This window comes from Callithrix jacchus, chromosome 3 (assembly GCF_049354715.1).
Source record: "Callithrix jacchus isolate 240 chromosome 3, calJac240_pri, whole genome shotgun sequence".
NCBI lineage: Eukaryota > Metazoa > Chordata > Mammalia > Primates > Cebidae > Callithrix > Callithrix jacchus.
In genome coordinates this window covers 155,806,505-155,830,852 of record NC_133504.1, presented here as the reverse complement: position 1 = coordinate 155,830,852, position 24,348 = coordinate 155,806,505, and the positions used below count along the sequence as shown (strand labels likewise).

At 43.5% G+C, this 24,348-nt stretch overlaps 1 protein-coding gene and 2 pseudogenes across 9 annotated transcripts in view; 1 reads left to right on the top strand and 2 right to left on the bottom strand.

Annotated features, from left to right (window-relative positions):
• TBC1D1 (TBC1 domain family member 1) overlaps nt 1-24,348 on the top strand; it is a 234,596-nt gene that overhangs the window by 88,917 nt on the left and 121,331 nt on the right. For all 9 annotated transcript variants that reach the window (XM_035293897.3, XM_035293899.3, XM_035293898.3 and 6 more), the window contains exon 2: nt 20,596-21,063. In XM_035293897.3, coding sequence (XP_035149788.1) covers nt 20,596-21,063 — 468 coding nt within the window. The remainder of the gene's footprint in view (nt 1-20,595; nt 21,064-24,348) is intronic.
• On the bottom strand, nt 782-4,210 carry LOC103792085 (proteasome activator complex subunit 2 pseudogene; annotated as a pseudogene).
• On the bottom strand, nt 5,033-12,872 carry LOC108590732 (small ribosomal subunit protein mS33 pseudogene; annotated as a pseudogene).

Sequence of the window (24,348 nt, the reverse complement as noted above, 5' to 3'; positions counted from 1 at the left end):
AACCAAAAATGAAACTTTCTGTGTGACCTGATCAGCAAAAAGGAGGGTGAGGCTGTGACCCCTCTCTTAATGTGAGGATAACATTTCTCCTAATGCTTTAGGCTTTTTGTTCCTTTTCATTGATTTGTTCTCCAGGTCATTCTGCTGGCTTATCCTGGGCTTACAGTCAATTACAATCCTTAAATCTTTTTCACATGAACTTTTGGCAAGCTAGGTCTACCCCATGGGTGCTTACCAGCTGAGGGCTTCTGTGTGTGTGTGTGTGTGTGTGTGTGTGTGTGTTGCAACTTATGTATAATACTTAACCTGTATCACTATGTTCTTGATGTTGACTTTTTTTTTTTTTGCTTTGTGGGTCTTGTTTATTTTTTGGGTTTTCATCCTATTAGCCAATTTATTTAGAACAGTAGAATTTGGAACTAGAAGTGATTTTAAGAGTACTGCGGTTCACTCCCTTCAGTACTGATACAGAAGCCCTGGGGAAACTGACCTGGAGCGATGGGTGCTGAGAGGAGCTGAGATTTTCTTCCTCATATTCAAGGAGCCTGGACAGATAAAGGTGTAAAGAGAAATATTGCAGAGGGCTAGGCACTGGCTACCAATTAAGATTTGGAAACTTTGTCATCTGTGCAACTTTGTACTGTTTCATTCTTGTCCTGTGTAGTATTTCCTGGATTTCGTTCATCTGTAAAAGCAGGAAGAAAATATTTGCCACTCAGTTTTGCTTTTTAGGTATCAAATGCTAGTATACAACCTGAAGGTTTTTTTTTTTCCTCCCCCATAAAGTATAGTTCATTTATTTTCCTTCTAGCCCTGGCTCAGTACACAGATGGTTGGGTTGCGGTTTTCTCCAGGTTGGTGCTGATGAGATGATAAAGCTCAGCATAGAAGGCCTTCAGGTCTAGCACAGCCTTGACCTCCCAAAAGGTGATCTTATCTCACTTTTGCACTAAGGCTGGGTAATCCATTAAGTTGGTCCCCTTGGGGGCCTTGGCCACTGCATCCCCATGTTCTGAGAAGCATTTGGAAATGGTGTCTGGAAGGCTTCCAGTTTAGTCTTAACTGGATTCACTCTGTTCAGCACCTTCTCCTGGGTTGCAACCCCAAATCGTTTCCACCTTCAGTCTTGGGGATCAGATGCTGGATCCATGTGATCAACAGAATGCATTTCTCTTGGGGAATCCAGACTTCCGGCTTAACCAGGGCAGGCAGTGACAGGGCATTCTCATGCCCAGGGAGAAATCCACAATCCGGGACGACTTCTCCTGCTTCTCTGTTTCCACCTTATCATCCATGGGTGGGGGTTAGGGGATGGGGATGTCCAGTGGGGCCCGGAGGGCGGTCAGGTAGCTACAATAAGGGAATCCTTTTGCAAGGGCTGATGCAGGTATATGATTTTATGTGGCAAGAACCTGTAGAGGAATTCCTCAGCTTCTTGGGAAAGACCTTGCCTGAAGACATGTAGCTGGGTGCGGGCCTCCCTGCTCAGACACCCGCCACAAGGCTTGACCGTGCGGCTTCAGTTGCTGGATTTCTGGTCTTCTGGCCAGCTGCCTAGGGTTTTAAAATTAACAGCCTGAGTTTTATAAACATGTATTGATGTTATCTAACATATAACTCCAAGAATGCCAAGGAGCAATGAATAGTGTTGTTATTGTTACATTTGGTGTTGTGTGCAGTCTAAAATATATAAAGTGTAAAATAGACAGCTTTTAACTAACATCCATTACTTGCAGAAGTTCTGATTTGCCTGTTGATCAAAGTTGAAGAAAAGGAATGGTTACTTGGTGAGTCTAGTGTATTTCAAGAACTGAAGAGGTGCGAGAGGGAAACCTGTTTCTTCTACCACTGATCTGGATGAAGTTCTTGGTTGTTGAGCACATTTGATAAGTTTTACTCAAGAATGCAGTTAGTGCTGTAAAGTTAGTCTGGCATATTTTAAAGTTGTGAATAATTGATAGAATACATGCTCAGAGCCCTTTCCTGTAATTGAGCCTGGCCCTCACGTATCAGTGTAATTTTCTATTCATTTGGAAATGTGTAAATTTCTGTTCATTTGAAATGATCATGGACCTCAGAGATGAAGACAGGGGTGTGGCGGGGCTGCACCGTTTGTTTGTGCAAGTTCCGTGCTGCACAAAGGCACTCAGCTGGTGGCACAAGCAAGGACTGAGATCCAGCCCACACTTGTCTTGCGAAATCTGCCACCCATAGGTTTTTGTCTGTGAGGGGGAGAACAGGAGTTTGGCTTTTAATGATTTGAAGAAAGGCACTGTAGAGGCATAGCCTATGTATAAATTACTTTGTTTTTTAAAAAATTAAATTTGGTGCTGTCGAGGTGATTCCATACTATGTCCACATATGTAATAATCTAAATCACATTCATTTTACTGCAATTTCTCAGAAGGAACAAGGGTATTTATCTGGTTAGCAGGCTAATGGTTTTATCTGAACTCAAGCCTGAACTGTTAGCTTCAAAAAAAACAGACCAGTCCTTAATATTATCACAATTTTAATCTAAGCTACACGTTTTCTTCTTAGGTAATTATCTATGCAGAGGCAGGGGCAGACTTTTGAATACTGCTTTCAGACTGCCATCTAAAGTTTTTGGTTTCCGGGGTTTATTCTGAAGCTTGTTTTTATACCGTATTGTGCTTCCTGACTTAAAGGCTTCTGTGTGTTAGGTAGTGAAGCTTCTGGGGGCTCTTAGAACTGTATGCCATTTCACTTGTACATAAAAGAGTTTATCCATCCGGGCGCGGTGGCTCAAGCCTGTAATCCCAGCACTTTGGGAGGCCAAGGCGGGTGGATCACAAGGTCAAAAGATTGAGACCATCCTGGTCAACATGGTGAAACGCCGTCTCTAATAAAAATACAAAAATTAGCTGGGCATGGTGGCACCTGCCTGTAATCCCAGCTACTCAGGAGGCTGAGGCAGGAGAATTGCCTGAACCCAAGAGGCGGAGGTTGCAGTGAGCCGAGATCTCGCCATTGCACTCCAGCCTGGGTAACAAGAGCGAAACTGTCTCCCAGAAAAAAAAAAAAAGAATTTATCCTAAGATGAAGATCTTTTTCTTCTTTCCAAATGATTTTGCCCCTAGAAGTTTTTACCTAGTAGCAGTAGATGGCAACTTTGAAAAGACTAAAGTTTAAGAAAAATGTACTTTAAAAAAATTTGAATAACTTTTTTATGATTATAAAAATGCATATATATGAAAAATAACATACTGTTAAGCCAAAATACATATTCCTACCCAGAGATCACCACAAGTGCCCCCTTCCAGATCTGTTTTATTAATAAGAACTATTTAAAATTCTATCACTTTTGCTGTAAATAAGTAGAAGAAATAACAATTGTTCACATACATTTACTTTGGATGTGTGTTTGCTTTTTGAGATGGCGTTTCCCTCTTGTTGCTCAGTCTGGAGTGCAATGGCACGATCTCAGCTCAGCACAACGTCTGCTTCCTGGGTTCAAGCGATTCTCCTGTCTCAGCCTCCCAAGTAGCTGGAATTACAGGCGTGCACCACCACACCTGGCTAATTTTGTATTTTTAGTAGAGACAGGGTTAGCCAGGCCAATCTTGAACTCCTGACCTCAGGTGATCCACCCACCTCGGCCTCCCAAAGTGCTGGGATTGCAGGCATGAGCCACTGCGCCTGTAAAAACTTTGTTTTTTTAAATGAGAATTTTTTTGCCAGAATGCCAGAGTAGACTCGGGGTGGATGGGTGAAGGGATTATTCTGTGGGCTTCAGCACACCCTGGTTTCACTGTCTGCACAGTTTGCACTTTTTGTTCAGGAGTAAGATGTCCTTGAGAAGAGAAAACCCATGTGAAGAAATACTGAGTTGTAATTTGTATTCAGATTCCTGGATTTTTTTTTTTTTTTGGTCACAGTGGTTCTGCTCTCTAACCACTGAGCCCTCCCACCTTTCCCCGCCCTCAGCCCTCACCTCTCACATTCAGTCAGTTACCACTTCTTGCCAGCTTTACCTTCTAGATAGTTCTTGACTTCATTCCCCCCCCCCCCCGTTTGTTTTGCCACTGACCTAGGTGCGATTGTCCCCTCTCTCTCCTCAGTTACTTGTCTGTTCCTTCATCAGCGATATATTCACTCTGGCTGTGAGGGGCAGTGCCAGGCACTGAGTTGCAAGGCCCTTGCCTCCAGCCACTGTCTCCGTGGGGACTAAGCTAGGTGAATGAGCCATTGCCACTTCATCCTCTTGCCTGGCATCCTTCCTCTGCTGTTTTGTCCATCAAGCCCATTCTCTCCCCAGCAACTCTGGCGATGTGTTGGAAATGCAAACCTGGACTAGTCCTCTTCTCTCAGGCCTCAGCTGTCTGAGTCTCAGCTGTTTGCTGGCAGCTGGGTCGGGCTGTCCTGGGCTGGAGTGCCTCCTCCGCACCTCCCTCCTTGCCTGCCTCCCCTGACCAACCAGGCCTCCTCGCCCTTAGGCAGTTTCCTCCACATCTCCCCTTCTGACCTCCCCTCTGTCCACCTTGTCAGTTTCCTTGCCTCTGTTGCCTTGCTTTCTAAATATGTTACTTGTCTGTCCCTACTGTTCAGCCCAGTGCCCAGCACAGTTTCTGTCCTGATAGTCTGTATTCTATTAAATGGGAATGGGGTGTCTTCCTCAGAGTGTCTGTGTGAGAATCAATTGAGATAATAAAGGAAAGCACGGCCTCTGGCACACAGTGGGCATTGACAAGTGGTATTGATGCCTAAGATACCATATTAACTTAAATGACTGGGTTCAAGTGAAGGTGTCAGAAATGTAACCTGGGCTAGCAAGACTGGGCGAGCAAGGCTCTGTCTCAAAAAAAAAAAAAAAAAAGGTGACAGGTTTTGTTTCTTTCATTTTTAAACTATACAGTTTACCTACAGCACTTTGGGGTATTTTCAAGTAAATATATTTAATTGAAGTGAATTAGTGTTACATTATGCGTTTTACACTTTTAGAGAAACAGAAGCTGCCTCACATATTAAAATGTGTGTGTTAAGCAAATACTCTGATGTAGGCCTGCAGGGTTCACAGAAACAAATCAAACCGTATCCTGCCCCCAGCATCTGGTGTAGGGGAGGGAATCAGGGCTGTGGTGGGTATTACAGCAGAAAACCGGGGGCCCTCCGGATCGGGAGAGCAGGCCTGTGTGGGGAGGGAAAGGGGGAGACATTTGGGCTGAATCTGGAAGAATCTTCACACACTAGAGGAGAGTCAGTGGAAGACATTCCAGAGGAAAGCCTTGCCCACCTGCCTGCAGTGGGTGTCGGATGTGAGCTGCAGTTTCTTGAAATGAGGTATCAAAGGTATTTGTTGGGTATGCTTATCTTGTTTTCCCATTGGCAGTGATAATATCAAGTTGATGGTTGCAGATGCTTTTCTATCTCTTTCTGTACTGGACTGAGTTGTCATGTTCCGAGGACTAGCTAGGCAGTAAATCACATCAGATTAAAACGGAGTGCTTATAACATTTTGAAAGGTTGTAATGTGCTGGTATTGATGAAGAATTTATATTGTATAGAAATTAATTCCATTATTCTAACTAGTGAACACTTGAGTTTTGCCCCATTGGAACTTGCTCTCCCTATGGATTTTAATTTCTGTTGTTAGGCTTTGATGGCTATAGCTTCTGGCGAGGCTTTCTCGTTTTCAGGTGGATTTCTTTTCACTGGAGCGATGGGGCTGGCTTTATTGCATTATTCATACATGCAATACATATGCACCATGGTCCCAAGAGATGACTCACGGTGGTGGTGATTGTATTTTTGAGATGTAGCTGATGCTTCTCCTTCCCTGGACTTCCTTTAGTTCAAAGATCCTTAATCTGAGGTCACAGGATGGAAGTCAGGGGGTACATGAACTTGGATGGAGAAAAAAATGACGTCTTTATATCAGTAACTGAAATTTTCCTTCCATTAGGAATGTAGTCAGCAAACCCAGTAGCATTACAGATGAAGTATCCCTTATCTGAAATGCTTAGTGTTATAGATTTTGGACTTTGGAATATTTGCATTGTACTTACCAGTTGAGCATCTCAAATCTAAAAATCCAAAATGCCCCAATGAGCCTTTCCTTTGAGTGTCATGTCCGTGCTGAAAATGTTTCAAATTTTGGAGCATTTCTATTTTTGGACTAGGAATACTCAGCCTGTAGCAGTTCCTGTGACTATAACATCAGTAAAATCAAAGCACTATGATCTGTTTCTACTCCAGACACTCCTGACATCAATGTGTCAGAGTTTTCCCCACACCAACAACCAGTTCTCCCATTCTCTGGTCACCCAGCTGAGTGATTAAGTTAAATTCTTACACTGACAATCTGGAGTTAGCACAGACCCCACAAGTTGAGGGCTCAGCCTCACAAGACTGCCCAAGACACCTACTGACCTGCTATAAATCGGGTTCCTGGCCACCTCCTCAGGGTCAATCATTTGCTAGAATGGCCCACAGAACTTAGAACACTCTTAACTTATGTTTACTGGTTTATTATAAAGAAGGTAATGGAGAGGGCTTGGGGGTGTGTAGAGCTTCCGTGCCCTCTTTGGGGCTGCCACGCCGCAACACCTCCATGTGTACATCAACTCAGGAGCTCTCTGAATCCTACCTTTTAAGGGTTTTTATGGAGGTTCCAATATGTGGTCATAATGGATTAAATCATGTGCCATTGGTGACTAATTCACTTTTCTCCCCTCCCAGGACATAGGGGTTGGGAGTAGGGTGAAAATTCCAACCCTCTAATCACAAAGTTGGTTCCTCTGGCAACCAGTGCCAATCCTAGAGCTATCTAGGGCCCAACCAGAGTCACCTCATTAGCATAAACTCAGGGACAGTTGATAGGGGCTTATTATGAGTAACAAAAGGCGTTTCTAATTTTTCTCTCAGGAAATTCCAAGGGTTTTAGATGCTCTTGTGTCAAGACCAAATATTTATTATATCACTGTATCACATCAGTTATTTCCATATGCATTACAGTTTTATACATGTCTCAAATACTGTATGTGCTCATTATTACTTTGAGTTACAATGTTATTGACTTGCCACTTGATCTTGTTAAATATGGTAATAAGCACTTAGTACTATATCATAATTATTTGGATAATTTCCTTTCAGCATAATTGAGTCCTTTTACCATCCCTTGTGTGGGGTTTTTTTTTTGAGATGGAGTTGCTCTGTCGCCCAGGCTGGAGTACAGTGGTACGATCTTGGCTCACTGCAACCTCTGCCTCCCGGGTTCAAGCGATTCTCCTGCCTCAGCCTCCCAAGTAGCTGGAACTACAGACGTGCACCACCACACCAAGCTAATTTTTGTATTTTTAGCAGAGACGGGCTTTCAACATGTTGGCCAGGATGGTCTCAATCTCTTGACCTTGTGATCTGCCCACCTCGGTCTCCCAAAGTACTGGGATTACAGACGTGAGCCACTGTGTGCAGCCCATCCGTTGTGTTCTAATTTGTGCATTTGAGAAGTTTATTCTGAAGGGTCCATAGGCTTCACCAGGCTGTGAGAGGAGTCTGTGGCACAAAAAGTTGAAGAATCTCTGCTGCAGCCCCTGGCGTGTGTTGGAGAGAAAGCAAGCCTGAATTCGTTCAGGATTGTGGGATATGGAATTGAGATGCTGTTTCTCACTGAAGACTGATCCCATATAGTCAGCAGCACACAATTTAACAAAACCTCAGTCGCTCCTGTAGGCATTGTAATATATACTTATCATAGAAAAGAAAGGGTTAAACTAGATTCTCTGCAGCCTTTGAAAAAATATACTAAATAGTTCCCATCCAAAAATATTTAAAATAAAAATAGCTAGATACAAAGTCTTCAGCTGTCTCGAATAATCTTATAATACAAAAGGACTTACTCCCTGTGTTTCTGGTTTACTATTGTTATAGCATCTGTTTCTTCTGCAAATATTTGTTGCATGCCCACTATGCTCAGGCATTGTGTTGGAGATTTACAGATTTATGGCCTATTTGAAATAATGTCTTTCTCATTACTTAAAAACTTTGAAGTCATTAGATTATTTTGCATTGCAATCATTTTTACATTGAGCAGACTTATTGAATACTTGCAGTATGTCAGACAGTGTACTAGGCACTTTGTCCTATGTAAGTGGCAAGATAGACAGTAATCCCACTCTCTTGGAGCTGACCTTGGAGTATTTAGGTGTTTTGTGCTCTGAGGCTTAGGTGGCTGCCCTGAAGTGCCGTAAAAACTGCTTGACACTGTTATAAATTATGGGAGGCCATTGTTTTAGTCTGAACTCCTGTACTGGGCCCCTTCCAAACATACCAAACCAAAATGGAGTCACTCATGCTGAAGGTGATGTAAGAAAGCAGATGGATCCCAGACAGACCAGTTTTTCCTGAAAACAGTAGATTCCAGTCTGAGTCAGTGTAGCAAGGAAGTCCCTTCCGTTTTATTTAGCCCTTACAGAAAAGTAACCTGAAGTAACCCGATGTTAACCAGTCAGCTTTTTCTATTCTGTTTCTTTGTTTTCATCTTACAGTACCTGCTGTTCTACCCTTGCTGGTGGGAGCGTTGAATCGTGAATAAAATACAATTAGATCTATAACTAAATTGGTTGTAATTGTGTCTTTCGATAGCACTCACAGACCTTGTGTGTTTTATAAGGTAGTGGTTTTCACACTCTGTTCCTGTGGGTGGTTATGATGTCTAGGGCTGACAGAAGGAAGGAGGAGGGCATGTTCTGCTTCCTCAGCCCCATTTTCATCAGAACATTCATACTCATATATTTGAGATTGCTGGAAAGTTGAGGGTGGGGTGAGATGGAGAGTTTTGTTGCCTACAGGGTGTTTGGAAATTTGGTCAAAGGTTTGAACATGATTGGCATTATCTATCACTGGCTGATATTATAGAAATTATTTTTGCCTTTTCTTATTCGTTCTGTACTGAAAGGTAGATGGGATAATAACAAGCTTGCTGCCTCTCAGTACTGTTTTAATAAAGTTGGCAGTCAGGTGTGGTGGCTCATGCCTGTAATCCCAGCACTTTGGGAGGCTAAGGTTGGGAGGATCCTTTGAGCCCACGTGTTTAAGACCAGCTTGGACAATATGGTGAAAACCTATCTCTACAAAAAACAAAAAAGCTAGCCAGGAATGGTGGCATGTGCCTGCAGTTCCAGTGACTTGGGAGGCTGAAATGGGATAATTGCTCAAGCCTGGGAGATTGAGGCTGTTTTGAGCTGTGATGATGCCACTATACTCCAGCCTGGGCAACAGAGCAAGACCCTGTCTCAAAAAAAGGTCTTTTCTTACTTTACAAACATCAAGGTAACCGCTAGCATTTATTGGGCACCGTTATAGGCTAGACTCTATGCTAAACTTTCACATTCAGTATTTAATTTTGTCCTCAAAATGACCCTCCAAGGTGTCTGGTAATGTCTCATTTTAATAGAAGAGGAGCCAGTTCTTAGAGCTCAGTAGCAGGCCCAAAGCAGTTCTTGCAGCTCATTTCAGCATTTCAAGCTACAGCGTTCCCCATGGGGTCTGTCAGCATCACAGATCATGGCTTCAGCTGTCTAGCAGTTTGGGCTGACTTGCCCTTGGTAGTTGTGACCAGCTGTGAGAGTTCCTCTCTACCCTTTTAAAGGTTATTCTGTTTTGGTTCCTGCTCCAGATTGCTGGCTCCCTCCAGAGGGAATGTCTGTGTTCTAGTAAGCAGTCCTGGGCTTACTCTCATTTTTGTACTTGCCTCCCTCCCTCAACCTGCACACATTAAACAGTTTTCTTACACTACAATGCAATTAGGAGTCCTGGCAGTTAATGCAAAGGTTGGGATACTCGTCACACATTTGCCAAAATGCTTTATTATTTCTTTTTTTGGTCATTATTTATTGCCAACTGACATTATAGAAATTATTTTTGTCACTTATTATTTGTTCTGTACTGAGAGGTAGATGGTCTTTAAAAGAGGCTCTTTAAAAAAATCTTTTTTTTTTTAAAAAAAAAGAAACCTTGTACTTTCTTTTTGTACAGTGTTTGCAGTTAATGAAATCTCTGCCTTAATTGCCTATCAGAAAGGAATAAGATGTTTCTAATATGGCTTTAATGAAATATGCCCTTGATAAAAGTTAGTTGCAGAATACCATGATCCCATTTAAAAAAAATGGTAAAACAAATTACCATTAAGTATACGCAAAAAACTACACGAGAGAAAAACCAGATTGTTAACTGTAGATGTTTCCAGAGATTATAGGCAACTTTATGTTTCCCTGTTTTTCTTTTATGTGGATGTGTATTGAACTCATTTTTGGAAACCGAAGGTGATTAAAGAGTGCATTCTAGCTGGGTGTGGTGGCTCATGCCTGTAATCCCAGCACTTTGGGAGGCTGAGGCGGGTGGATCACCTGAGGTCAGGAGTTTGACACCAGCCTGACTAACATGGAGAGACCCCATCTCTACTAAAAATACAAAAATCAGGCAGGTATGGTGGTGCATGCCTGTAATTCCAGCTACTTGGGAGGCTGAGGCAGGAGAATTGCTTGAACCTGGGAGGTGGAGGTTGCAGTGAGCCGAGATCACACCACTGTACTCCAGCCTGGGCAACAAGAGCAAAACTTTGTCTCAAAAAAAAAAAAGTACATTCTGCTGCTGTATTTAAAAAGAAGGGTAGATTATTGAAAAGAGGTAAAACATAAATATTTTTTTTCCTTGGTTTTTGAGATTGGCGCTTTTATGCCAAGGCAGGACACCTCAGCAGCATCTTAAGGAGTCCAGGAGAAGGGTCTGACCTGGCTCCCTGGCAGGGAGTGGGAGGGAGAGAGCAAGGTGTTCTCCCTCATCTCCCCCACGTTTCTGTTCAGCAGTAACCGTCTTGCCACTTCTTGATTATGAAATGATTGACCTTTCCGTTGAACCTAGCAACGCCTCTGCTGGTGCTGGTTTGGATTGGAGGCTCGGCTCCAGGATGTGGACAAGGGTGTACGTAAGAGGAGGGTGCTTCAGAGATAAATGTATGCTTTATTTTCCTCTTAAAGCAAGAGGATAGGGAGAGGAAGAATGCAAGAGTCAAGCTTGAATTTTTCAGTAGTTGCTGCAGTTCTGATAAGCTGATCTCATTCATTGTGGTTTAAATACTCAGAGTGAGATTGTAAGGTGCTAGCTGGGGCTAGTTATACCCGAATTTTGGGTATTGCACGTGATGTGAGAATTAAGGTTATGATTTGATCTGGAAGACGAGACTGTTGGCGGCTTCAGTAGTGAGTGTTAAGCAATGTTTTCCTTCCCTGGTGTTTATGTCTGGGTGTACATGCGATCCCCCAGCCTGGTTTCTGAGACAGCACTGCAGCCTCCTCAGGGATCTCTCTGTTTCATGTTGCTTGTGGTCTGAGCCCGGGACAGGGAGCTTTTCTTTTCTCCTTTGTTCCTCTGAGGGAGGCAAGCCTTATCTTTTACCTTAGAAATGAAGTCCTGCCCTTGGAGGTCTGGCTAAAGCCCCAAAAATTCCTTTGCTGTGTTTTTCATTGAGGCGGATTCTGTTTATAAGTAAGCAAAGCTAATGTGAACCCCAGAGAGCAGGCAAGGTCGTGTGATGCCTCAGCGGCCCCAGTCACTGGGGAGTGACCCCAGTCCTGCTGCAGACATGGCAGGGGACTGACGTGGAGAGGGCATGATGCCATGGTGCCGGGGAAGAAAACCACGTTTCGGGAGACGCCAAATCACCGCTGAGTGACACACGAGACCCATGTTTGTGAGGCACTGTGTAGATACTTCGCATATTATCCGGGTTTTTTGGTCCCATTTCTTTGTCCATTTGTATTGTATGTGATGACAGCCCTTTCTCATTTTACATAGCAGGGAGCAGAAAGGGCATGGGAATAAGGTACAAGCGGACATTCAAACATGAATTCCAGCTTGGCTGTGCTTGTTAAAAATTTTTAATATGAGCTAAAATTTTATTAAATCTCTTTTTTTGTGAGAAAAAAAAGAATCGATTTGGAATCCCAGGAGGCTTTGGTGACTGTTTTTTTAAATGTATTCATTTTTTTAGAGAATTAAGTAAACCTTACATTATACAGCCAAGGCCAAAATAATTTTGCAAAGTTAGAGTGTGTTCAAGAAACCAGTCATCATTTAACTGGATTAGACATCACCAAGGAGATGATACCTCCCAATATAACCTTCATTTGGGAAATGACATTCCTCCAATATGTGGAAAGACAGTAGATACCTTTTCTTCTCTCTGCCCCATAGAGGAAGAAATTTTCCCTCTTGAGGGACCAACACTTTTTTTCTTTTTTTTTTTTTTTTTGAGTCTGAGTCTTGTTCTGTTGCCCAGACTGGAGTGCAGTGGTACGGTCTTGGCTCACTGCAACCTCCACTCCCGGGTTCAAGTGATTCTCCTGTCTCAGCCTCCTGAGTAGTTGGGACTATAGGCACCCACCACCATGCCCAGCTAATTTTTTGTATTTTTAGTAGAGATGGGATTTGACCATGTTAACCAGGATGGTCTCGATTTCCTGACCTTGTGATCTGCTTGCCTTGGACTCCCAAAGTGCTGGGATTACAGGTGTGAGCCACCGCCCCCAGCCCACACTCTTTTTTGCTGCTCTTTTCCCCTCTCCTTTCTTTGGTTTCCCCTTTCCATGAATCTTCTTTAGTCATCTTTGCTCATCCTTAAAATCCTGATGCTCATCTCTGTAGAATCCAAGAAATTGGAGTGTCCTCGTGAGTGCAGAGTAAGTGTTATCATCTGGATACCCAGTCACAAGCCTCCTTCTTCTTGGCAAAGGGTGGTTCACTAAACAGTGTCACCACTTTCATAGACTTGGATCAGTAGGCCTGGCAACTTCACCACATAGCCAAGCACTGAGACAAGACATGCGCAAGGCATATTCTGAAAGAGAAGACATTTCTTGAGTGGCAAGGAGCTGCAGTTCCTGGACTTGACTTTCCTCACCCATGCCTGGTGACTGGTTTTATTTTAAGAAGGGCAGGGTTTGGTAAATGTTTGTCATCCTATCTACTTTTATCTTTTATTTTAATTTATTTATTATTATTATTTTTTGAGACAGAGTCTTGCTCTGTGCCCAGGCTGGAATGCAGTGGCTCAGTATCGGCTCACTGTAACCTCTGCCTCCCGGGTTCAGGCAATTCTCCTGTCTCAGCCTTCCAAGTAGCTGGGACTACAGGGGGCCTGCCACCACGCCTGGCTAATTTTTGTATTTTTAGTAGAGACAGGGTTTCACCATGTCTCTACTAAGGCCAGGCTGGTCTCAAACTGCTGACACCAGGTGATCCACCCACCTTAGCCTCTCAAAGTGTTGGGATTACAGGCGTGAGCCACTGCGCTCAGCCCCTGTCTGCTTTTAGTAACTTATTTGAAATGCACTCTGTACTGAGATTTTGCATTTCTCTATCCTCTTAACCTCCTTAATGCTTCTGTAGCACTTGGCTTTCCACCTTGTCTGTTTAGTCATTTATGTGCTCTTTATTCCCTCTGTCTAGATAGATTCAGTCTTTTTTGTCCTCACCAGTTTGTTCATCTCTGCTGTAAGCATGGTGGGGATCTGTCTGGTTTGGCTGCCTTCATGCTGTTCACAACTTGCTAAGGGCCTCCATACTGAAATGGACTTGGGTTGGATGGTGCTGTGGATGGCATGCAGAGGAGGTCTTCCTATGAGGCACTGCCTTCCCTGGGATGTGACAAAGGACAGGTGATGAAGCCTGGCTTCTGGACTCTGGCTGCCCATTAGAACAGCCAGGATGGGGCACTCTGAAAACTGTGGAAGTGAGGGCCCCACCTCCAAACAAGCTGCTTCATTTAGGTGGGTGGACCTGGACATGAGGGTTTGAAAATACTGGCCGTTCTCATGTGCAGCCACATTTGGGTTGAGAATCAACACATTCAGTGAAGGAGACTGGACTTTGAGGATTTACACGTTCTCATTCAGATCGAATATTCAGTGATTCCATGAATTCTATCTATGTTTATGCTGGCCACCCAACGTTTTAAGTTTTAAAAACTATTTTAGGTTGGGCGCAGTGGCTCACGCCAGTAATCCCAAGACTTCGGGAAGCCAAGGCGGGTGGTCAGGAGTTTGAGACCAGCCTGGGCAACATAGTGAAACCCTGTCTCTACTAAAAATACAAAAATTAGCCAGCATGGTGGCAGGTGCCTGCAGTCCCAGCTACTGGGGAGGCTGAGGTAGGATAATCACTTGAACCCGGGAGGTGGAGGTTGTGGTGAGCCGAGATTGTGCCATTACACTCCAGCCTGGATAACAGGAGGAAAACTCAGCCTCAAACAAACAAACAAAAAACTATTTTAGAAAACCTACAAAATAATTTCATATCCTTAGAGCGCTATCTTCCTTTTTCTTTCTCACCTCCTCCCACCCTCTTTTAGCTCCTACAGCCATAGGATTGCTTCTTTTATGGTGTCATAGTTTTAAATGTTTGTAGAAGGGTATTGGTCCGTCAGAAGGTTGCATTGAACCTTTTAAACAATTATTTTGGAGTATAAACTGGGTTTTGTGTTTGTGTAGACTATCTCTGTGGGGTTTAAAAGCTACCAACAGCTCATCCAGTTTGCCATTTCAGAACTAGGGAAGCTGAATAATACTACTACTGTGTCACATGGGATGAAAGATCAAGACCCAAAGGACAGAAAGATAAGGCAGAGGGGTTGAAAGAGGGGCCCCTGTGTCAGGGGCTGCCAGTAATTAGCACTTCACCTATGCCCAGATGCCAGCTACCAGGGACACCTGATCTCTCCTTGGGAAGCTGTAACACATTAATCTGACCTGTTGTCTAATTGTAAGCATGAAGCAGGCATTGAGGCATGAGTTCACCACAGTGTGAAGCCAAAATAGGACAGACCTCTGCACAGGAGCAGCCTCCTGTGCCTTCTCCCAGGTTTGTGTTCTGGCACCTGTCACCTTGTGTTCGAAATCACATATGTGTGAGCTTCCTAAAGTCAGAGGGAATCATGTCTTATTGTAGGAGGCATATTCAAATCTTCATGATCGAACCATGTCCTATCAGGCTGAACTACTGCATAATATGAATGTTTACATGTGTCGTATCAAAATAGCATCTGATGATATTTTCTCTTTAAAATGATTTAAATAATAGGCACTCATAAGAGATTTTCTCAAGTGTTTTGTATGAAATTTAAGACTTGGAAGATAGAGTGAGGAAATACTTGGTTTAATGTAGTTTCTACCCTTCCTTGCCTTATGACCAACAAATACAAATAACTGCTTGTCAATAAAAACCACAAATCTGTTCCTTCTGGAAAATGATTATGTGGCATATTTTCTGTTTGAAGTGCTCATTTGAACTCCTTACATCGAGAAAGCATTTCATCCAAGGGGAAAAAACACGTGTCCTGCCATATTTTTGAAGTTTAGAATGTATTTCTATCACATAACAGGAAAAAGCCTAGAATTTTAAATACACAGTGCTTCAGATTTATTTAATATTTGATTCTTACTAGTTGACAGAAAAAGAAAACAGCAAATGTCAAGTAAAATGACTTTTTATTCTAAACATTGCTTCAGGAGCTCTTTCCTAAATCCTCGTGAATAAAATTACGTTTGCATTGTATTTATAATCCTTTATAATCCTTAAATCCTTAAAAAGCAAGTTGACCCAAATGTTTAAATAAGGTCTTTTTTTTTTTACAGATCTGAATATTTCTGATTCTCTTGGGATGTCGTTATCTGCCTACGTATGAAACAGTATTCACTTACGCATGCTTCAGAAGCGTCGCACGTTACTGTGCATTCGTCAGCATGTGAACAAAGAAACTTGTTTTGGTTGTGCACAAAATGCAGATTTACTTTCAAAATTGAGTTTTAGTACAAACTCAAATAGGTTGGCAGAGGAGGGGTTTAACAGAGTTTTATGTATCTAAATAAGGTCTGTTTCTTCATTAATCATTGGCGATTGATTTCAATGAACAGTTTTGTTGTGATTCTCCATGCAGGAGAAATTAAAACCAAGCCCCATACCCTTATTGAATCTGTCCCATTAAGATGCTTTTTGGATTCTTATTTCTGCTTACAGTTGATTTACTTTGTCTGCAAACAGAAATGACGTAAATGCTATTGCTCCAACAAAACTAAGGAAAACTTTTCACTAAAAGTACCCAGATTATATCAGTGGAAATAAATCCACTGGTGTCAGTGATTTGCCCTAAAACGATCTGTGTTTTTACAGTAAATATTGTCGTTGGAAGTATATGTTCTTTTAGACTAAATAAAGTTTGACTTGAGGACATTTTTCAGTGAGGCATGTTTATTTTAGGGGTTTAGTTTTGTTTTCCCCTTGCTTATTTTTACTTGTCTGTATGAGCTTAAGCCCCAGCCAGCTATCTCAGCCCTTAGCCTATTCTCAGTTGCTGACTCCTTTTCTTGAAGATGGAGTGTCCCCTTCCCTGGGTGTCTTTCTCCTCATCCTTGCCTCCCTTGGGGCCCCCGTCTTCTCTGCCTGTGATTCCTCAGTTTCTCTATACCTGAAATGTTGGGGTATCCCAGGGGCCTGTCTTGGCTCCTTCCTTTACTTTTCCTCCCAGATAGGAGCTGCTCATGTCCAGTCTAGAGCTTCTGTATTGGAACCTAGGCCCACTCACCAGCTAGATGCCTTTACTTTCAAGTCCTGGTCTTACTCAACACAGACAAAAGCAGAACTCATTGCGCTGTCTCCCCAAACCTTCCCTCTCTGCACTCCCTCGGTTAGCTGACGGCACAGTCATCCACACAGAAGCCTAAGCCAGAGCCCTGGGTGCCACGCCCCATATTCAGTATCCCCAGCCCCACATCCAGGTCACCACCAAATCCTGTTGGTTCTGTCTTCCAGAATCTTTCATTCAGCCTTTCTCTCAGCCTTCAGTGCTTAGTTCTCAGCAGGCTCTCAACATGCCCCACCTCAGTTACCCTAAAGGATTCCAACTAAACCCCTTCCACCTGGCATCTGGCAGGGACTCACATACATTCCTCTCACACTTCTGAATCCCTGGCTCTGGCATCTACAGATGCCTAGAAAAATGTATAGAATAAAATGAAGTAAATGACTCAAGTCCTCCATGCAAATAGGTGAGTCCAGGACAGAGTTATAAAGATGGAGAATTCAGGATTTTATCACGAATGACATTCTGCCTTCATTTTTCAGAAAACAATGCCTGAGGTCTATTCTGGTAAAGGGTTTTAAAATAACCATTCAAAAAAATAACCATTTTTTGTTTAGTCTTAGTATTCTTGACTAAAAGTAATGTTTAAATGGCATTTTACGTTTTTTTAAATTATTTGCAATTTGTTGTTGAAACTGTATTTGGTAATGTGCTCTTTGCCTTCAGATGTCCTGAAATTGTTAGTATTCTGACCAGGATTCCAGTGATTTCTGTTTTTAGACCTCAGTTATCTCCTTTATATCTGTATTACACTACAGCTTCTTGGGGCTTCTGAAGGCAGGGCATACCTTATCCTGAGTATGAGAACCCTTAGCTAAATTATGCCTGAATAATAGGACTTACCAGAGCAAGGAGAGAGAGACTTTGGTCTTTGACTGACGTGTGTCTTTTTAAGATTTTGAGTAAAGGAGATGAGAGATTGGTCCTTGGAAAAACTACCACAGCCTCGATCGTGACCAAGTTATGATATATTTTTCGGTTTCTTCTGACCCTGGGAATCGAGGAAACAGTCAAGTGATCTATTTTGTTTCCTCTTTTTGTTTGTGCCATTTACTACTGAGTCACCAATAAATTCATGTGACTTCACATATTTTGTCTACCCTTTGTTATATAATGAAAGACATCACTGCTCACTTCAGGTATAGCAGTAGACACAGCATGTAGAAACGTGAGGTATTTTAACAAGCCCCAAAGGACTGAATAAGCTTTGAGTTTTCTGTTTAGAGTGGGTTAGTAATTGGGAAGAGTCATGTGACTTGATAAAATAATCTTAGACACTTGCTTAGAAGAGTGGCAAGGTTCCTGTATAAATTGATTATTTTTGTTTGACAAATATCATTCTTTACAGAAATAACTTTTACCAGGAAAGTCCTCTTTTTTGGAGATTAACAATGGCTTTTTTGTTGTTGTTGTTTTGTTTTGTTTGTTTTGAGACAGGGTCTTAGTCACCCAGGCTAGAGTGCAGTGGCAAAGTCTTGGCTTACTGCAGCCTCCAGCTCCCAGGCTCCAGTGGTCCTCCTGCCTCAGCCTCCTGAGTAGCAGAGACTGCAGCACACACCACCTTGCCTGGCTAATATTTGTGTTTTTTTTGTAGAGATAAGTTCTCCCCAATTTTCCCGGGCTGGTCTCGAACCCTGAGCTCAAGCAGTCTGCCTCCCCCAACCTCCCAAAGTGCTGGGATTACAGGCATGTGCTACCATGACCAGTCTAACTAGGGCTAAGTTTTTACCAGGATTCTGTTGTGAACCATTGGCAAAGATGTGAATGAAACCTAGACTTCGTACTCTCTTCTCTCTGTCCTTCTTTTTATAATTGACCAACAGTTTTTTTTTTTTTTTTTTTGAGACGGAGTTTCACTCTTGTTACCCAGGCTGGAGTGCAATGGCGCAATCTCGGCTCACCGCAACCTCCGCCCCCTGGGTTCAGGCAATTCTCCTGCCTCAGCCTCCTGAGTAGCTGGGATTACAGGCACGCGCCACCGTGCCCAGCTAATTTTTTGTAATTTTTAGTAGAGACGGGGTTTCACCATGTTGACCAGGATGGTCTCGATCTGTTGACCTCGTGATCCACCCGCCTCGGCCTCCCAAAGTGCTGGGATTACAGGCTTGAGCCACCGCGCCCGGCCTGACCAACAGTTTTTAGGCCTCTGCATGATGTATGATTATTTGGCAGTATCAAAGTGGGCTATAACACCAGCAAATATTCAGTGCAGACAGATGCTTGACCTGTTGAAGTTTTGGCTTTTTTTTTTTTCTGGAGGCTGAGTTGCGCACTGTTGCCCTGGCTGGAGTGCAGTAGTGCAGTCTTGACTCATTGTAACCTCTGCCTCCTGGGTTCAAGCAATTCTCCTGCTTCAGCCTCCTGAGTAGCTGGGATTACAGGTGCCCGCCACCACGCCCAGATAATTTTTTTGTATTTTTAGTAGAGATGGGGTTTCACTATGTTGGTTGGCCAGGCTGGTCTTGAACTTCCAACCTCGTGATCCACCCGCCTCGGCCTCCCAAAGTGCTGGGATTACAGGCGTGAGCCACCATGCTTGACTGAAATTTTGGCTCTTAAACTATCATTTAGGTCTCATGCTTCAGGAATCAATTCTTTAAAATATAAAATTTTCCTAAAAATCTTTTGACTCTTTGTATGATAAAATATTTTGAAAGGATATATCGTAATCTTTATGGCAGAGAGATCTTTAAAGTGTACTTGATATGAAATCACAAGGAGAAAAATCTTTTGAGTCATTGGGTTTGGGAATTATGTCATGAACACTGAATACAAGGATACCTTTACAATTTAAAACTACCTCCTTTACTGTATGCATTGATCTTGAACCTGAATTGGAAAGGTGATTTTTAAATTTCTCTATAATGTTGTTAAAAAGACATTGGGCCTGTGGGTATTGGCCTTAAATTGAATTTTCCTTACATAGAAAAATGGAAAACATTGGTTTAGGTGTGTTAGATCATAACAAAAAGTAGGCCCTTTTGAAGCTTAAATTTATGCCTCCCTTAGACTTGTTTAAATTCATGCCTGGCCACAGATATTAGTGCTGAGGCTGTCTGTCATCTGAGCAATTGCCCAGCTGTTCATTCACTGCCATGTGGATTCATCTTTATGTCTAATGCTGTTTTGAAGAATCTTCTCAGAGGTTAATGATGAGAGGATGTAGCAGTAGGGACAACACTGTGGCAGATGAGAACTTCAGTACATCCTTTTCATCATGATTTTTAACACTGGGAACCAAAAGCTTTATAGTCTCTGTGTGAAGATGCCCCAGTGAGTGTACTGCGGTAAATACTAGCCGTGGGTTGCTTACTCCTTGATTAAAACCTCCTAGCTTTGTTGACATACTAGTCACTATTCAACTGTTAGGAAGTACAGGACTGAGTTGTCATTGAAGGAAATAATGATGCTGGGATTTGGATAAATAATTGATAAGATAATTTCAGAGCCTTGATCTTCATCCCACTATTTACTCAAGAAGACTTTCCAAAGCATACTGCCCTGAGAGCTAGAATAATTGAGCCGTTTTGTGAACCACGTTGGAGACAGACTTCTGTGGGAGGCAGCTGCTACTCCAGAGAGGACCTTTGGCTTTGGAGTGGAACCAGCCTGGGCTTGAATCCAAGGCCTGCTAGGTTGGGCCATGCGTGTCCCGAGGCTGGTGGTTTAAGCTTGCAGGGTGCTGTGGGCATGTGAATCCTCTAGTGCGGCCCCTGGCATGTAAGAGGTGCTTCATAAGTGTCGCCCGCTTCTCTTCTCTGTGGAAGCTATGTGGTCACCTCCCCACCCGTGGGCTCCTCCTCCACTGCTCCACGGTGAAAATTGCCAGCGGGGCGTCCAGTGTGGAATTCAGTGTGGAAATGAATGCAACATAGTGCATTCATTCCGTGAGTGCCAGCCACACTGTGTGTTCCAAATAACACTCCTCCCTCTCTCGGCAGGTGCCTGAGATCATCAGCTCCATCCGGCAGGCGGGGAAGATCGCCCGGCAGGAGGAGCTGCACTGCCCGTCGGAGTTCGACGACACGTTTTCCAAGAAGTTCGAGGTGCTCTTCTGCGGCCGTGTAACGGTGGCGCACAAGAAGGCCCCGCCAGCCCTGATCGATGAGTGCATCGAGAAGTTCAATCACGTCAGCGGCAGCCGGGGGTCCGAGAGCCCCCGTCCCGGACCGCCCCACGCCGCGACCACCGGCGGGTGCCAGGAGCCTGGGTGCAGGCCCATGCGCAAGTCCTTCTCCCAGCCCGGCCTGCGCTCGCTGGCCTTCAGGAAGGAGCTGCAGGATGCGGGCCTCCGGGCTAGCGGCTTCTTCAGCTCCTTCGAGGAGAGCGACATTGAGAACCACCTTATTAGCGGACACAATATTGTGCAGCCCACAGATATTGAGGAAAATCGAACTATGCTCTTCACGGTAAAATATCACCCAGCTCGTGTGCAGCCCCAGCCCGCCATATGCACTCAAAAGAAAATCTGCTTTATGGAGCGAAGATTCTTAGTTGCTTTTGGTCTATGTGTGAATCCATATATATTCATGCTGAACAATTCTATTCTTAAGATCCCTCCGTTAGCCATAAGCCTTTACAGTCATCAGGGGGAAAGAGATCCATCTCATACTCATGTGTAATTTTATCTCACCCTATAATTGTAAAGACACCTTTTCAGTGTGGGAAGAACAGTGAAAACATGTGAGGCCAACAGAGAGATGTTTAAGAATATTTATGATTTGGCTGGGCACGGTGGCTCACACCTATAATCCCAGCACTTTGGGAGGCTGAGGCCGGCGGATCATGAGGTCAGGAGATTGAGACCATCCCGGCCAACATGGTGAAACCCTGTCACTACTAAAAATACAAAAAGTTAGCTGGGCATGGTGGCACATGCCTGTAGTCCCAGCTGCTCAGAGGCTGAGGCAGGAGAATTGCTTGAACCCGGGAGGTGGAGTTCTCAGTGACCCAAGATCCCACCACTGCATTCCAGCCCAGGTGACAGAGCAAGACTCCATCTCAAAATACACACACACACACACACACACACACACACACGTGTGTATATATATACACACATATATGTATGTATATACACACATATATGTATATATGTGTATATATATAAATTTCAGGTGATATATTTCAACAGAATCTTTTAGTTGGAAAACACTCTCTCTACTATTAATTTTTTAAATTATGAAACATTTATTTATCCTTTGCTAGTCAGGATAAGTGGCTTTGTGAGCAACATTATATTTGAAATTTAGACCCAAACTGAAATGTCAATTTGGCTAATTGCTCTTTTTTTCTTTAAAGAAAAAAATATGTTAAATTGACAGTGAGCCAAATGCTAGAAAAGGCGGGGACAGGGGGCTGTCCCAGGTGCGTGGGGTTCCTGGTTCCATGCTGATCTGGGATCTTCTGAATGTGTGTGCCCTCCCTGGGAGTCCCCTGGGTCTGAACGGAAGAGATGCAGAGCTGTCCCAGCAGCGAGCCGGTCTCTAATGATGGAGGGAGCCATTTTTTTCCTTGGCCTCCTTTTTGGCTTAATGCTGACTGACATTCTATAGAGAACAAAATTACCTTAAATGTAAAGCCCCCTTTTTGTGTCTAATTCAGGGCACAAGTGAGATGGCCAAGGGGGTAAGGAACCAGCTACCTAGGTTAGTGCATTGTGGGTGTGTGCAGGTTTAAATCCAAGGTGGTGCACCAGAGGATAAATAGGGCTGATGTTTTCATCTTTTGACCATTGATTTAGTGTACCGAAAGAGTAGTCAGATTTGCGCTTTAATTTGTGATCTGTATCTTTTAAAAACTCTCTTGGTGACATTGGGAAAACTGCTGCACGCATTTATTTATGAGTACTGACTCTTGGACTACTGTGCCAACGTCCCTCGCCACATGCTGGAAATGCAGCCATGAGCAAGACAGGCATGGTCTCTGCCCACATGGAATTTAGATTCCAGTAAGGGAGACAGGCAACTGAGTGCACACATAATTCTGTAATTACAGTTGTGGCAAAGGCTGTGGAGGAGAAGCACTGGATGCCGTGAGAGCATTTTCTAGGGTAACCAGGAAAGGCTTCTTTGAGAAAGTGATTGTCACCTAACACAGGTTTCATTGTGGCCACCTGGGAAGGTCATCTGGGCTCACAGAGCAACAGATGAGAAAGTCCTAAGGGAGGGATGGTGCCTGGTGCCTGGAGAGTCCTGGAGGCCTGTGTGCCTCCTTTGCGCAACATTCTTCCCACGGTTGTCACGGTCTTAACCTCCTCTTCCCTTAGGTCTCTGCTGAAATGTTGACATGGAGGAATAATCATATCAGTAAGGCCAATAGCAACCTTACTTCCTGCTTTTTTGCTTTATTTTTCTCCATACAATTACAAATAAACATCCATCCAATATAATTACAAATAAACAAGTAGAAGATCTTCTGTCCCACATGCACCCAAGAAGATAGGCTGCAAGAGGGCATAATTTTCATATCTCTGTTCACAGCTGTCATCGCTAGTGTCTAGAGCACAGCTGTGCTCTGTGGACACCTGTTGTGTGAGAAATAAGTCCAGGTGGCTGCTCTGAAAACAAGGAAGGATAGCGCATAGAGATGGGGCTGGGGCTGGGGCTGGGGCTGGGGCTGGGGCTGGGGCTGGGGCTGGAGGCAGCCCCATGAGAGCTGTGTTCATTAGGCACAACTTTATGGGTCTTGGTCAGGATTTTGTTTTTTATCCAGAAACAGTGGGCAGGCACTGCATGGTTTGAAACATAGTGTGAAATATCTTTGGCTACAGAGCCAGGATATGCTTAGGGGAGGGTAAGAGTAGGATGAGGAGGAGAGTGAAGCTGTTGCAGTAGTCCAGGTGAGAGACAGTGGAGTTTGTGCTGAAGTGCAGTGGGGGTGGAAGGGACAGATGTGCAGGAAGTCAAATTAAAGGGATACATAATCCATTGGATGTCATGGGGAAGAAGAGGGATCTCAGGAGCCCCACCCAATCTTAGATTCTGATTTACTCTTTACAACCCAGCCACAGCCAAATAAGAATGCCTTGGAGAGCCTCTCAACTATAAGATTTTCAAAGGTTATTTTAAAAAATAAACATAAGGACTATCTTCATTATGTAGGTAAAGACAGTGACCCCTAAAGAGACTAAACATACTCCAAATAGATATTTGTTTTTTACAAATAAGGAGGCTATTGTGATGGCTCCTACTCTAGAGAGAGACACAGTCTAACTTAGAAAGATGTCGCATGTTAAAAATGAATTAGTTTTTCATCATCCCTGGTCTCCATGGAAAGATGAGAATAAAAGGCTACCTGCTGCTCTCTACTGCTGAACTACAGTTCAGAAACAGTAAGTGTGAAAAAATGATTCAGGGTGCAAAGTCCATGCCCCAAACAGAATGCAGCTTTCTTGGGCCCCCTCTTTGAGAATATAATTCCCCTCGACCTCAGTCTCCAAGAAGCTTGTGTATCTGATTTGTATTTTTTATCAAAGCGTAAAGAGTTTAGAGGAAAAGATGGGACTGGGAGTTAGAGTGGCAACGTTAGGATGTGACCACTGGCTTCTTGGTCCTGAGGAGAAAGTAAAAGTATAGAAACCAACACACACTGAAACCCAAAGGGCTTAGCGCTCCAGAGGCGTGGAGTCTAAAAGGCAGTCTTTCACAGCCTGCAGGGGCACGTTCACGCAGAATAGGATGGGTATTGCAACA